At 44.1% G+C, this 14,518-nt stretch overlaps 1 protein-coding gene across 2 annotated transcripts in view; it reads left to right on the top strand.

The window, feature by feature from the left end:
* Positions 1-14,518, top strand: part of inpp4b (inositol polyphosphate-4-phosphatase type II B) — a 252,621-nt gene that overhangs the window by 10,033 nt on the left and 228,070 nt on the right. For both annotated transcript variants that reach the window (XM_080759694.1, XM_080759692.1), the window contains exon 2: positions 7,645-7,689. In XM_080759694.1, coding sequence (XP_080615820.1) covers positions 7,645-7,689 — 45 coding nt within the window. The remainder of the gene's footprint in view (positions 1-7,644; positions 7,690-14,518) is intronic.

Here is a 14,518-nt window from a genome sequence, read left to right as displayed (position 1 = left end):
CATGCTGTGTTGTGTTGTGCCCTGCGTCTCCTCCTTAATTATGTCTGCAAATTATTTAGTATTCGATCGAATTATTTGTGGCGGTGCCTTGCACGGGCAGACGACAGATACTTTGCACAGGTCCATGCTGTGTTGTGTTGTGCCGTGCGTGTCCTCGCGATGATGCATTCCAAAACATTTGCGCACGTGATATTTATATTTTAGACGAAAGAAAACTTTATTTGGACTTTGCGCGTGCCGATGGTCTCATCAAAGACAATTTAAATTTTTACTCGGGTCGTATTCTGAGCTTTTTTTAATAGCAGATCTCCAAGCTCATGATGCAGCAACACAAACGTCCAACATAGATAAAAGTAATTACTCACATAATACTGCTGCAGGTCCATAAATAATCCCAGTGTTGTTGAAGATGCATAATAATGATTGTCGCGTGGTTTAGCGACGACTACCACAGTCGATCCACATACCACTATGACAGGAGAAAGTTGGGACTTTTGCGAAACTTTTGGACTTTTTCGATTGTGTTGCCACTACGGGGGTGCACGCACACACACACACACACACACGGGCGCGGGTGCGTGCGCACACCACTGGTGCACGCACACACACGGGCGCGGGTGCGTGCGCACACCACTGGTGCACGCGCAGGTGCACGCGCACGCATGCGCACACCACTGAGGCTCAAAGACACAGGTACACAGGTAGGTACATGGACATTGCTGATTGTAGGAGTGGTTGCACCACTCAAAAACTGCTTTAAAGGGACAGTCTGGATAATAATAATAATATACATGATAAATATAGTCTATAGTCAATGGCCCGGTTCCTCAAAGGACACTTCTCATTGTGTGTGTGTGTGTGTGTGTGTGTGTGTGTGTGTGTGTGTGTGTGTGTGTGTGTGTGTGTGTGTGTGTGTGTGTGTGTGTGTGTGTGTGTGTGTGTGTGTGTGTGTGTGTGTGTGTGTGTGTGTGTGTGTGTGTGTGTGTGTGTGTGTGTGTGTGTGTGTGTGTGTGTGTGTGTGTGTGTGTGTGTGTGTGTGTGTGTGTGTGTGTGTGTGTGTGTGTGTGTGTGTGTGTGTGTGTGTGTGTGTGTGTGTGGCCACAGATGGACCCGGTGGGGAGGCCAACGTTCCGTTATCTTAAACATGTGACAACCAGAGCCACGGCTGGCTGTGTCTCAGCCCATCTAGCTAAACAGTCAGTCTCCGTTAGCCTCCACCACCTGACTTGTCACGCAGCCTTATTAAAGTTTCACCAGCAGCAGGGGGGCGGGGAGTCTTGGTGACAGTGACATGTTAGAGACAGGACCCCCGACGAACATAGAGCTGCTGATCAGAGGGCGCAGCACCCGATGATGAAGTCGCAGTAGAGATAAAAGCCCAGTGGGTAAAAGACATTATTGGACTCTCGTGGTGTCCGTGGGAGAGGTGTGTGCTTTTCTGTGAGAGCGTGTGTGTGCACACGCGTAGGCGCGTGTGTCTGTACAGCATATGTTTTCAATGTGCATAGTACCTCTGTGTGTTTGTATACACACGTCTGACAAATATTGTGTGTGTGCTCTTGAGCAGGTGTTTGTCCTCCTTTAATTAGACATTTCCAGTACCTACATAGCACAGCTCGTTATTGCACTATGTTTGTCCAAGTCTGTTTATTCAAAAGTTTCCCAGCTTGACAAGCAGTTACAACTTCAGCAAGGTTCTAAAGGGCACCGAATAACACAAACGATCCACCTGATTTAGTATGTTTGTTTCTCGTTAGCAGCACCCTGCCTTGCTGTGGTTGAATACAATATATTTTAAAGGGAACTGTGAGCCAGTCTCAGCTGTTCAGCTAGAGCAGTGTAAAGAATGGACCTATAGCCTTATTAAATAATGCACTTTCATGGGATCACCTCCCTTACAGAATTGAGAGCAACAATGAGCACAATGACTATAAATTAGAGTGAAAGGTGGCACAGCAGGTAGGAATTGCTACATATGACCAATCTTTTGGTTGTGGCAAGTCACACGGTCTAAGCCACCCAGCAGTTACATTTGATATAATAATAGAATCTTTAACCCAATCTGTGCCAGGAATGTCAGGTTACGTTTTAAGCAGCAGGTACTACCTGTGCCAAGACGTAAAGTTACGTTCTTAAAAACAATATCTGACGTGCACGCGATTATTTATTGCACTGTTATTTATTGCATGGTTATTTATTCTTTAATTTGTCCCTTATCTCTGGCACCTGCACAGCGTTTCTATTGTAACAGGTGGCATGGTTAATATATATATATATCTAAGTTATTACGTGCTTTAAAAACTATATTCTAAAAGATACCGGTAACCAGTGTAGTGTTGACATTTGGATAGGTACTAAAGATCCCCACAACATCCACTCTGGATAAGAGTATCAGCAAGGGCGTAGTTTCAGTACAATGTAGGGGTGGCAAAGTAATTATGACATAAGGACCATACTACTGCACTATTGGAAAATTGTTGTAAAATGTCCATTTCTAGCCAAATTTAGAGGAATATAATATCATTGCATCTCTGTATGTATTAATAATTTTATTTTTCCGACGGCACGGGTGTGTGCCCGACTGACTGTAGATCCCAAATGACTCTGGGCCCCATCACAGTAGTGAAGAAGTGGTGGAAATGATACCAATGACTTTAAGCAGGAGGAGGATAGGAGTGGAGGAGGAGAGGAGTTTTCATGTTGCACGGTACGGCCATTAGTATTATTTCCATACCTGGTAGGGTCAGTCGTGTAACTTTGCTGACGTTAAGCTGCCTATGTGTTGAACAACACATGCTGCAATAACACTGACAGCTACAGTATGAGGTGACGCAAGCTTGTCCTGAATAGCAACAGCTGCTAAACTATATGGATTGGCATTGGACAATCAGCGAAGGGCTATTCGTGATGATCAAAATTAAATGATCAAACTGTGAAATTACACTAGAGCGAGGGGGGTTGGCAGGGGGCGTGTCTTTGCGATTGGGCTCGGTGTGTGGACTTGTGAGTGCATGGCTGGGTTTGGTTTTCGATTGTGCACAGTATCGCAGACTAAAAATAGCCGACCTACAAGCTTCCACTCAATTTAGTATAATCGAGCTTTACTGAAGATGCAGTGTACAGCATGGATTTATACACAGAGGGCAATTCATCTATACTGTCCCGCAAAAGTTCTGTGGTGGAAGAAATATGCGGAAATTGACCAAATTATATTTTCACTGCAAACGCTAGCACCCCTTTAAGCCCAAATGACGCCCGAGTGTTAGCCAAATAGCTGAACTGTCAAGTGAACTTGTTAAGCAACAGCAAATGCTTGATTATTATTTGCTTGTGAATGTGCAAAAGGGAAAGGCTTTGGAGAGAAACAGAGGCACGAAGAGCGAGCAATTAAAATACAGTACATCAGTAAATCATTTCCAGTCTCTGCGAATGAGCCTCATTATGTAAAAATGACTGACTATTACCTAAAGCCGTGTGGAGCCAATACATCAGGAAGTATCGAGTGTCCACGGCCCATTAGTGGGGTTGATGAGCCTTGGTGAGGCCAATTGCATCCGAGAGAGAGAGAGAGAGAGAGAGATGGGACAGACAGACAGACAGCTCGAGAGCCGACCAGTAAGTTTGGGGGTCCTGCGTGTTCGTTCATTAAAACATGGCTATGCAGTGCTTCATGTATGTCACTGTGTGAGTGTAATGGAACCCAGTGGGTTGTTTTTTTTACCTACATGAGAACAAAATGTCCTTACAAGGATAGGAGAATTCCGCTTGCTACTTCCAGGAATGATTTATAATTGTAGCCCTGCTGGCCTAAGATTATGATTAAGATTATGCTAGGTATAACCCACCATTGTTAGAGGTGTTCTGATCTGGTGGTGCGGCATGTCTGCCTGTGGACTCTCATATTAAAGGCGCAGTGAAACGGAAATGGTGAACAACTTGAAAATGGTGTTTCCACATGAAACACCGGTCTGAAGTTTCTGAACCAATCAGAGTGTCGCATCCCTTCAGGCGATGGGACGGTAGCTAGGGACGGTGGCTAATGCTATGCGCAACAGCGTGGTGTTGTTTGTTTATAAATCAGACGGTCGCCCAGCACAACCAGTTTACTGTTATGTGGCTTATTTCTACCCTATAATGTTTTCAGAAACATATTTTAGCGTGATGATTAAGTTGAAACCGAGTAATACACTGTCTGAATGTTATCTTGAATGGAAATAAAAACGGAGTAATCTGTAATCAGAAGCAGCTGTGTTGCATGGATGCGCAGACATGGGGAATTAAACATGTGAGCTTCATTTTTATTGGCTTTTATCGATGTGTATCTCTACACGTCATCACGCAGCACGTTTTCGTTTTAATAAATAAATAATACAATCGTTTTTATGGACCTTTGATATAAAAACACACAGAAATGAGAATTTTCCCATTTTTTTGCCATCCATTGTTAGGTATGCCCATATGATGACCACGGATATGGTCTAAAAGTGTGAAAGTGTTCATTTCACTGCGCCTTTAAGCTCCAACCATTCTGTAGTTGTTTTGGGGCAGTGCTTCTGACAAGACAAAGCTTAGTTTTGAACAGACCTTTGGGAATCGCCGTTATAACAGATCACTGTAAGAGCATGTATTGTAGGTTGGAGTATAGTATACATACACCAAGGGTACTCAATTAGAAATGCTGAAGGTCCACAAAAACAATTACGGGTAACCTGTACAAACCAGTACAAACAAAGCTTGTACAAATCAGATCCCCTCTCAAACAACCAATACTGGGTGCAGGAGGATGAAAACACAATATTTCACTTGTCAAACCGTTCCTAACCAAGGGATTATTGCTTCAAATCCCTTCTGGGGTGCCACTTGGGGCGCTGAAAGTGTTAATTACATCACCATCAACAGCCAATTATAAGTTATACCCTAGAATATACCTACAGTACCACGCCTACCATAGTATACATACCACTTTCGGTCCAGCCGACCACAGTATACTACTTCCATACGTTACCTGTTACTATGTATGGTAGGTGTGGTTATAATTGGCTGTTGATGGTGACATAATTAAGATATGTTTCAATGTCTGGTGGGTAAAACGTCATGTATGCATGTATACATGTATGTAATCTGAAACCTATCTTAATTACGTCACCATCAACAGCCGATTATAAGTTATAGAACAATACGTAATTACGTATATAATTCTTTTTTAAGATCAGGTTACATTGAATTAAAGATGAATTATTAATCTTTTTAAAGAAGAGATTATATCATCTAAAAAGCATATATCTTTTTTATATACGGTATATATAAAAATACATCGCATGGATGCACCTGGGACGTATCCTCAGTGATGTATCCTGAGGTCATCTGGGTTTTGGGTCTACCAACATCATACCCCTCACTCAGGCCACCCACTAGGGCAAAACCAGGGCCACATGAACATATTCATATAAGTCGTATGATATTTTATAGAAATTAAATGTCATATGTTTTATCTCTCTAAAAAAAATATATTATATTAATGATTTGTTTAAAGGTTTATTTGCTGTTTTAGTATTTAAAGGAGCATTCAGTGATTTGGGTGATTTGGAAAACCCATCGGTCTGCTCCGGTAACAAGATGTGCACATGCACGCACTACAGTGGGGGACACGCAACAAGCCAAGAGCGCACACACCAAGACACATCATGCTCGATCATAATTGGCGGAAGGCCCCTCTCTATCCTGATTGGATGAAGGCTGGGCCAGGGGTTAACTGGGGACAGGGAGGAACTCCTTATATGGTCAGCACACTCTATAGTAGGGAGGATTATCACAACAAAACAAAACAAGAACTGATATTTGAATTAAGTGAAATCACTGAATATACCTTTAATTTTAATATTTTATAGAGGGGGTGATAGTAAGTTCTAGTTAATTATTGAAGTCACATGCCTGCAAATTTAGAATGATTCTGATTCACTAACATGGTATTGTCCGGTGCACACATGTCACATAATATGCATATGAATATTGAATGAGGCCCGATGTTTTCCATGAAAACCATAACTTTTCTGTGTCCTTGAGAAAGAAACTGAACCCAGCAAATGCCTGAAATGGCGTTTGAATGTGTGTGTGCCGAGACAGAGAGGTGCTAATGGGAGAGTGTGGGTGTGGCATAGACAGATGGTCCTAACAGGCCGTCCTCTCCTCATCATTGGGGAGGAGGCTCCTGGGGGCGGGGGCGCTAGCTAGGTACCCCTGAACCCTTGTTCTGAGAAACGCTGCAGTCGGATAAATAGATTGCGTCCGTTTGCATAATCTAAAGTGAAACACGACATCAATCACCATGGCATTTTGGGAGCCTTATTATACATCCAATATGTTAAGGTACTACAGCTTAAACCATTGTGATCTGAATGCGCCAGCAGGGTACTTAGTGCCACTGTGATTTGATATTGGATTGATTGCTTCCCCTTGACACCTTTTAGATGAGTTTTTTGTCTATTATTGCATATTGCAACATAAGAGTATACAGGTGTATCTGTCATCACACATTACATTTGGCGTTTACAGGGAGTAATTAAGATTGGCCTTTTAGGGACTTTTGATATAGAAATTATATAGAAATGATATAGCAATGGCAGGTGGCACGGTGATTGGTTTAATCATTCTAACTCCCAAACCACACCAATGCATAATGTAAGGGGTAATGGAGGTGTTTTAGGGACTTAGGCTGTGGCACAAGATAACACATTTTACGGGGCCACACCTCTCTCAGACTCACACAATACTAAACCCCCAAATTAAGGAAAAAGGGCCCCTGCTGCAAGATGGAGCCCCAAATGTCTGCCAAATATGACGTACATTTGTGGCAACAGAAACATTAAATGCTATTGACAATGAAGGGAAAATCTACGTCATATGTAGACGAGCTAATCGGCTAACCAATCACATAAATTCTCTATTTGCCATTTATAATGAAAGGTAAACTAGTTAAAACCCTAGTGCCTTAATTGCCTTTCAAAGTTTGCAGGATCGATTGGTCCGTTTTGAACAAAATACCTGAAATCATAAACGCAGCGTGCAATTTATGTGAAATTTTGCACACACATTCCCACTAGGCCGAGGATGAAATCCAGAGACATTTTGAACAGATGCAGTAGCCTACCTGGAAGCTGCGCATCTCAATCCTACTTCATTCTTCCTACACTTAAAGGACAACTTTAGTTTTTCTAATAGCAACCTAAAACATGAACCTTGGTTGAAAAAAACTAAAGTTGTCCTTTAACATCCACCTGTTGTAGAGGGAAACAGATAACTTAGTTGTCACCTTCTTTTTCATGAAGCACATGAACAGTCACGTGACTCAGGTCTTTAGAGAGAGAGAGAGAGAGAGAGAAGTTCAAATGGGGTCCAGATGAGTTGTGTGAATTCTAGTGTTTGGTTTTCATATAGGTCACATTCACTTTATTAATCTTTTATTCTTTTTAACATGTTGTATTCCCTTTGTCTCTCCTGTCCCCTGTCACCACTCCTTTCCTCGTTTTATCTTTATCATCTACCATTCTGTATTCACCACGCTCCACATTTCTCTCTGTCTGGCTCCATATTCTCTCTCCATATTATTGTCTTATTCCTTTCATCTCATCTCTGTCTCCTGCTCAGGTGACAGTTTGACCGCCAAGTGGCCTCACGTGGAGTTCAGCGTGGGTAAGTGTCTAACTCTGGTCTTCATATTGCTTTTGTGTACAGATGCATTATGGATTATGTTCTTAGCGATTGATTACTTTTTTGATTAATCGAGAAGCGTGATCTCAAAATGTTTTTTTTGCCTAATCGATTAACCACTTAAGCCTCATGTTATAGCCTACGTCGTCTCACAATGGTGTCACGACACGTGAGATTGTAGAAGGCTATTTTCAGTTTTTGAATTTCTGAGTGACACACTTGCTGAACTATTATTGCACATGGAGTCATCCTCAATTGCAATCATTTTGTGAAATCTCCAGTTGTATGCTATCTGTGAGAAGAAAGACAACAGTGGTGTGGAGCAGCAGTATACTAATATGAGCAATATGACCTCACCCATCACTGTATTGTAGCTCACATAGCAGTCCCACCAGGACTATTTTTAAGGTATTTTGACAGCTTGTATGCCGAATCTATACACTGAAGCGATAGATGGCAACGCTATGTGACTAGCTACACATTCTCATTCCTCCGAGGCATCACTTGACCTGACAGCCACAACGTCAGAATCGAATGCAAAAGAAAGGTAAGGGGTCGAGTGGTGAAATATTGAGAAAATGCCCTCGATCGAGTCTCTAGCTACATTTATGAGGTCACAGATGGGATAATTGCTGCTACTGTAAGGTCCTTATGATTAACCACATATATCCAAAGCTAACTACTGTCTGCCACACACACTGAACACTCGTGGAAACAGTCTTGCTCATCCAGAGGTCACGCCGTATCCATGGTGAGACGCACGCGCACACGCAATGCCATGCAACAGGTCTCCCAGAACATCAATGAGTAGGTAATGCATACAGAATATCTGAGGCAGTTCTGGGGTACTTTGAATTTTTTGTTTAGATGGACACATTCATTTTTCTTGTTCACTAAGATGTGTGGAGTTCTATTCATGGTGTGGTTTCTTTGTTATAAGGCACATTTCTTGAAAGCAAAAATCCCTCTGAAAACCAGATGGACTAATATCACCCATATGGTCTTAAATGGCAAAGTTTTTAGCTGTATGTACTGTAGTCTGAGTCTCTTCTAAGCTTCTCTAGTAGAAAAAAAAGAGACTAGTTTCTTACTGCCTTTGATGTGGTGAAGTACAGTATAAGGCATCCTACATTTATGTTACAAAGAGTGAACACTGTGAACACTGTGCCGATTCGTGGCAGGCTTTGTGATTACGATGTCATGGCCAGAGGGTCATTGGTTCAATCCCCTTAACTTGCATGATTACTGTCAAAGTGTCATTGAGCAGACTACACACTCATTCATCTTACCCACTCCATCTTAGCCCATAGCACTTGCCCTAGCCTCGAGCTTGACCTTCTACAGGCGTAGGCAAAGGCTCATATTATGTAACTTAGATAGAATTTTATGTAGACATAGCACTATATTGTATACATGCATAGTCTCATTATATAGATATTCCACTGTTACGTTAGCTTACGTATGATTCATGATAACCATGATGATGTATTGCCATGCTTTTTTGTTATTGCTTAATGTAAGTCGCTCTGTATTAAGGGTGTCTGCTAAATGCCTAAAATGTAAATTCATTACATTACATCAAATTTAATTAATTTTAAGTCGCTTGCAGTTCAGTTACGTCATGACAAAGACATAACAATAGTTACATTTACAATATACATAAGTCTTAGAGTTCCTGTCAAGTAACATGCATTTTCACTAGGAAAGACAAAAGTACGTTTAGGGTTGTTTATTGAATAGACGTGGAGTATGGCCGTTTATGGGCACGTCGCATGTGAAGCATGGAACCTCAGCATGAAAAGACATTAGGGGAGCCAGCATGGTCATCTAAGGTCATCGCCACGTGTAGCGTGCGGATTAGATGACCAGGGGCGGGGGATGCCATTATAGGTGCCGGCGTGATCATTTAAGCCAAGAGTGTGCGGCTTAGGTGGTCAGAGCACGAATGACACGTTTTCTGAAAACATTTTTTAAACTTGCGTTTAAATACCCCCAGTGATTGGTGAGGTAGGAGTGGTCGGTCTGGTTGGAGGTAGGTGAGTGGTTGGCATGGGTGGAACAGGGTGGAGTTGACAGTGGCTGGTGAGTTGTGCTTGGTTGTCTTCAGGCACATTCTTCGCTCGCCTTCCAGTGTGCACTGTCTACGTAATTTATTAGATATGTTTTCTGCTCCCTTCAATTTGTCTTATCTGTATGTATAATTATATAATTGCACCTTTTATTTTATAAATGCACATTCAGTGACCACTTCATTTATTGTTTAATCAATCCATGTACAATGGGAGGAATTAAGGTAAAGTGCAGTGATATCAAATTAAAACTAGAAAAACAGGTGTCCGCCTGAGCGTGCATGTCATGCACTCTAGGGAAATACACGACAAAAAGGGAGTCAACACACAAGGCAAACCTTTTTTATATATGTATTATTCTAAATTAAATAAATTAGGCATAATCAAAAAAACTGGTATGAGATGTGACAATGTCAGTAATTAGTCATGTATGCAGTGTATGGATGTATGGAGTGTGCTGTGTGTGAGTGTTGTAAAAGGTGTGCAACTGCTTGGAAGGTAGGAAAGAGAGCTGACTCGAGAGCATGGAAGGAGAGGCCCTTATATACTCTCCCAAACCACACCCCTCTCAGGTGTACACAGGTGGCCTGATGGCCTGCTCCACTCTGCCCTAATCACCCAGGCTGTACAGTAGGGACTTTAAGCAACGACTATTTTCAGGACGGGAGCTGTGACACAATCACCGTAGCTGTCAAAATCGTTAAGCAAACAGCCGTCGGCGACGGCGACATTGGTTCCCATGGTGACGCGTCTATACAGCATGTGTCAAACTTTTTTTTAAAACACGCCGTCGCGCATCAGCTAATTTGCCGATATTTCTTAATTCTTACATGCACTGGGCATGATCAGCAGTGGAAAGAGGAAGGTGCTGCATGGAGCAATCTGTGTTATTCTAAATCCGTTTTAATGAACATGGTTAATAATATGACATATGGTATTGGTGTTATTTCTTCATTCAGATCATGCAGGTTTATGTATCGAGCACTGATCCATTTCCGGTTGCCGGAGCCGAGCCATCTTTGCTTAAAGTCCCTATCGAGGCAGAGGGGGCAGGGCCGTCACACCCCCCTCCATAAGAACTTAAATCCAATAGGCAAGGCTGGAAAGCCACCATTTATCTGGAATTCAGGATCTAGGACCCGAATAATTCATGGAACATCCAAATGAATTTGGACTTAAGCCTTATGCCAGGCCATTTCCCTTTAAGTAATTTTAGATCGCCTCATATAAGAACTGTAGTGTTCCAAAAATGTGATAACATTGGTGTTTGGACAAAAATATTTTCTTATATTATATATCTTATAATATATATATACTTTTTAAATTCCCGTCAGTTGATGCTTCCTATGAGTAAAATCGCATACACAGTAATCAATGTTGTTGCAAACATTTAGAAGTAGGAATACAAAGTAAGAGGGTTGTTCTTCTATTTGAAGGTAAAATAAAGCTATTGTCATGGTAGAGAATGGGGCTGACAGAACAGATGGCTCAGAGAATACAGGTGCGTTTGTGGAATTGAGGTGTGCATCTGTCAAGAACAACACCTCCCCTCGCTCTTCTCTTCATCTGTCAAGGCTGGATGACTGTGTTACACACTGTGTGCGTGTGCGTGCGTGTGTGTGACTGTGACTGTGTGTGTGTCATTCCAATCATCTGCATCATCATATAGATCACTATTCCCTATATAATGGGGAGAAATTGAGAAACTAGAGATGTACTGTCTATTTCTTGGAATGGATGAGGAGAAGGTCTTTACTGAGATCAAGAATTCCATAATGGCAAATATTTTAAGGACAGCCAACCTTGGATACATTACTTAATGGAATGGAATAATTTGGAGAGGGGGGGGGGGGGGGGTGCGGTTGGGTGAATAATATAAAAAAATCAATGCCTTGGCAATGATTCCAACAGTAGCTCTCATACAGTATCATAACAAGCAAATTGTGATAAAACAATGACCTCCCTAACCCCAGCCAAAAGTAATTTCTACTCTTTTGTTTCCCCCATGTTTTGTGGCAGATTAAGTTAACTAACTTTGTGATAGTTATTGATATTGTGAGTCGGAGAGAGGGCTGCTAGTTGCTACAGTATAGTGTGGTGTTTGGTGTCAAGGCTGATAGGAAGGGGAGCTGTTGTAGGCTCAATTTATATACTGTGCAGTTTATCAATTTTATCTAGTTCAGCCATAGCCTTGCGTTGCGATACTAATATACCACTCTGCTGCGTTGCGTGCCTTGGGGCATAATGCAATAGGAGTGGGTGAAGTCTGGCTGTGCCAGGCTAGTTCAGCCATGCTTTACCAATGGTATATAATTCTGACATCATGAGTTGACATCCTGCTGTCAAACCATTTCTTCTCATGCATGCATAACACTCGGGCAACAGAAACATCGTCAGTGTTCATTTAAACTAGAGTGAAGAAGATTATCCTATAGGGTTGCAGTCGGCCTTCAGATTATTTAAGTAGATTTATTAGATTTGATAGTTAATAAACATCAAGGTTGTAATGGGACAAGATCGTCACATGGTGAGACTCAAGAAGAGTTTGTGTGCATGCATGCATGCGTGTGTGCTTGCACTCGTGCGCCTGTGTGTCACATGGGGTAGCTCCCAACAATCCTGTCTCAATGGTCTGCCAATTAAATGTTAATTATATCTACATCATTAACTGTGGCAAATTAGACACAGCCACCATTTAGTGTTGACAAGTTGAGGGATGGTTTTAAAGGGGCATTCCACTAATTTTCTTTTTTTAAAAGAAAATTAGTGGAATTCTTAGTTAAGGAAAATGTATCGCACAAAATAACGCTCCCGGTGTGTACGGACCTTAACTCTATTTTTTTAACCATGAAAATGTCCCAGGGTTTCCTGCACAATGTTCTTGGCATGGCGCTGCGCCATGCCTGGAATTATTTGCGCCATGCCAAGCTATCATATAAAAAAAAAAAAATTGAAAAAAGGGGGCTAGTGAATCATGGTGTGTGTGTGATATGAAATGTCCAGTACCTCCCCAGTGTCCCCCTGAGTGCCTCCCCAGTGTCTCCCCAGTGCCTCCCCAGTGTCTCCGCAGTGCCTCCCCAGTGTCCCCTCAGTGCCTTCCTAGTGCCTCCCCAGTGTCCCCCTGAGTGCCTCCCCAGTGTGCCCCTGTGTGCCTCCCCAGGGTCTCCCCAGTGCCTCCCCAATATCTCCCCAGTGCCTCCCCAGTGTCTGCCCAGTGCCTCCCCAGTGTGTCCCCCCCCCCCGAGTGCCTCCCCAGTGTCCCCCTGAGTGCCTCCCCAGTGTCCCCCTGAGTGCCTCCCCAGTGTCTCCCAGTGCCTCCCCAGTGTCCCCCTGAGTGCCTCCCCAGTGTGCCCCTAAGTGCCTCCCCAGTGTCTCCCCAGTGCCTCCCCAGTGTCTCCCAGTGCCTCTCCAGTGCCTCTCCAGTGCCTCCCAGTGCCTCCCCAGTGTCTCCCAGTGCCTCCCCAGTGCCTCCCCAGTGCCTCCCCAGTGTCCCCTCAGTGCCTCCCCAGTGTCCCCTCAGTGCCTCCCCAGTGTCCCCTCAGTGTCTCCCCAGTGTTCCCCTGAGTGCCTCCCCAGTGTGCCCCTGAGTGCCTCCCCAGTGCCTCCCAGTGCCTGACCAGTGTCTCCCCGTGCCTTTCCCAGTGCCTGCCCAGTGTCCCCCAGTGTCCCCCCAGTTTCTCCAATCGCAATACAAGAGCAATAATACATTAATCCTATTAATTATTTAAGGGGGCTAGTGAATCATGGTGTGTGTGTGATATGAAATGTCCAGTACCTCCCCAGTGTCCCCCTGAGTGCCTCCCCAGTGTCTCCCCAGTGCCTCCCCAGTGTCTCCGCAGTGCCTCCCCAGTGTCCCCTCAGTGCCTTCCTAGTGCCTCCCCAGTGTCCCCCTGAGTGCCTCCCCAGTGTGCCCCTGTGTGCCTCCCCAGGGTCTCCCCAGTGCCTCCCCAATATCTCCCCAGTGCCTCCCCAGTGTCTGCCCAGTGCCTCCCCAGTGTGTCCCCCCCCCCCGAGTGCCTCCCCAGTGTCCCCCTGAGTGCCTCCCCAGTGTCCCCCTGAGTGCCTCCCCAGTGTCTCCCAGTGCCTCCCCAGTGTCCCCCTGAGTGCCTCCCCAGTGTGCCCCTAAGTGCCTCCCCAGTGTCTCCCCAGTGCCTCCCCAGTGTCTCCCAGTGCCTCTCCAGTGCCTCTCCAGTGCCTCCCAGTGCCTCCCCAGTGTCTCCCAGTGCCTCCCCAGTGCCTCCCCAGTGCCTCCCCAGTGTCCCCTCAGTGCCTCCCCAGTGTCCCCTCAGTGCCTCCCCAGTGTCCCCTCAGTGTCTCCCCAGTGTTCCCCTGAGTGCCTCCCCAGTGTGCCCCTGAGTGCCTCCCCAGTGCCTCCCAGTGCCTGACCAGTGTCTCCCCGTGCCTTTCCCAGTGCCTGCCCAGTGTCCCCCAGTGTCCCCCCAGTTTCTCCAATCGCAATACAAGAGCAATAATACATTAATCCTATTAATTAATGAATCAAAATTTTCGACGCGCGGCCTAAGGCCGCGCGCCATAAGCCCCCCCCACGCCCAGCACCATGCCAAAGCTTTTTCCTGCAGGAAACACTGTGTCCTCATGGTATGGATCCCCATGAGGCAGATTATTTTTCTACAATTGGTTGGTTGTAATATCCTGTAATAATAATAATAAAACTTTATTTGTATAGCACTTTTCATGACATGAAATGCAGCTCAAAGTGCTTTACAGAAAAATGGAGAATA

Source organism: Protomyctophum bolini, assembly GCF_963924005.1.
Source record: "Protomyctophum bolini genome assembly, chromosome: 3".
Taxonomy (NCBI): Eukaryota; Metazoa; Chordata; class Actinopteri; order Myctophiformes; family Myctophidae; genus Protomyctophum; species Protomyctophum bolini.
The sequence above is the reverse complement of the archived record's forward strand: the minus strand, read 5'-3'. Positions and strand labels throughout refer to the sequence as shown.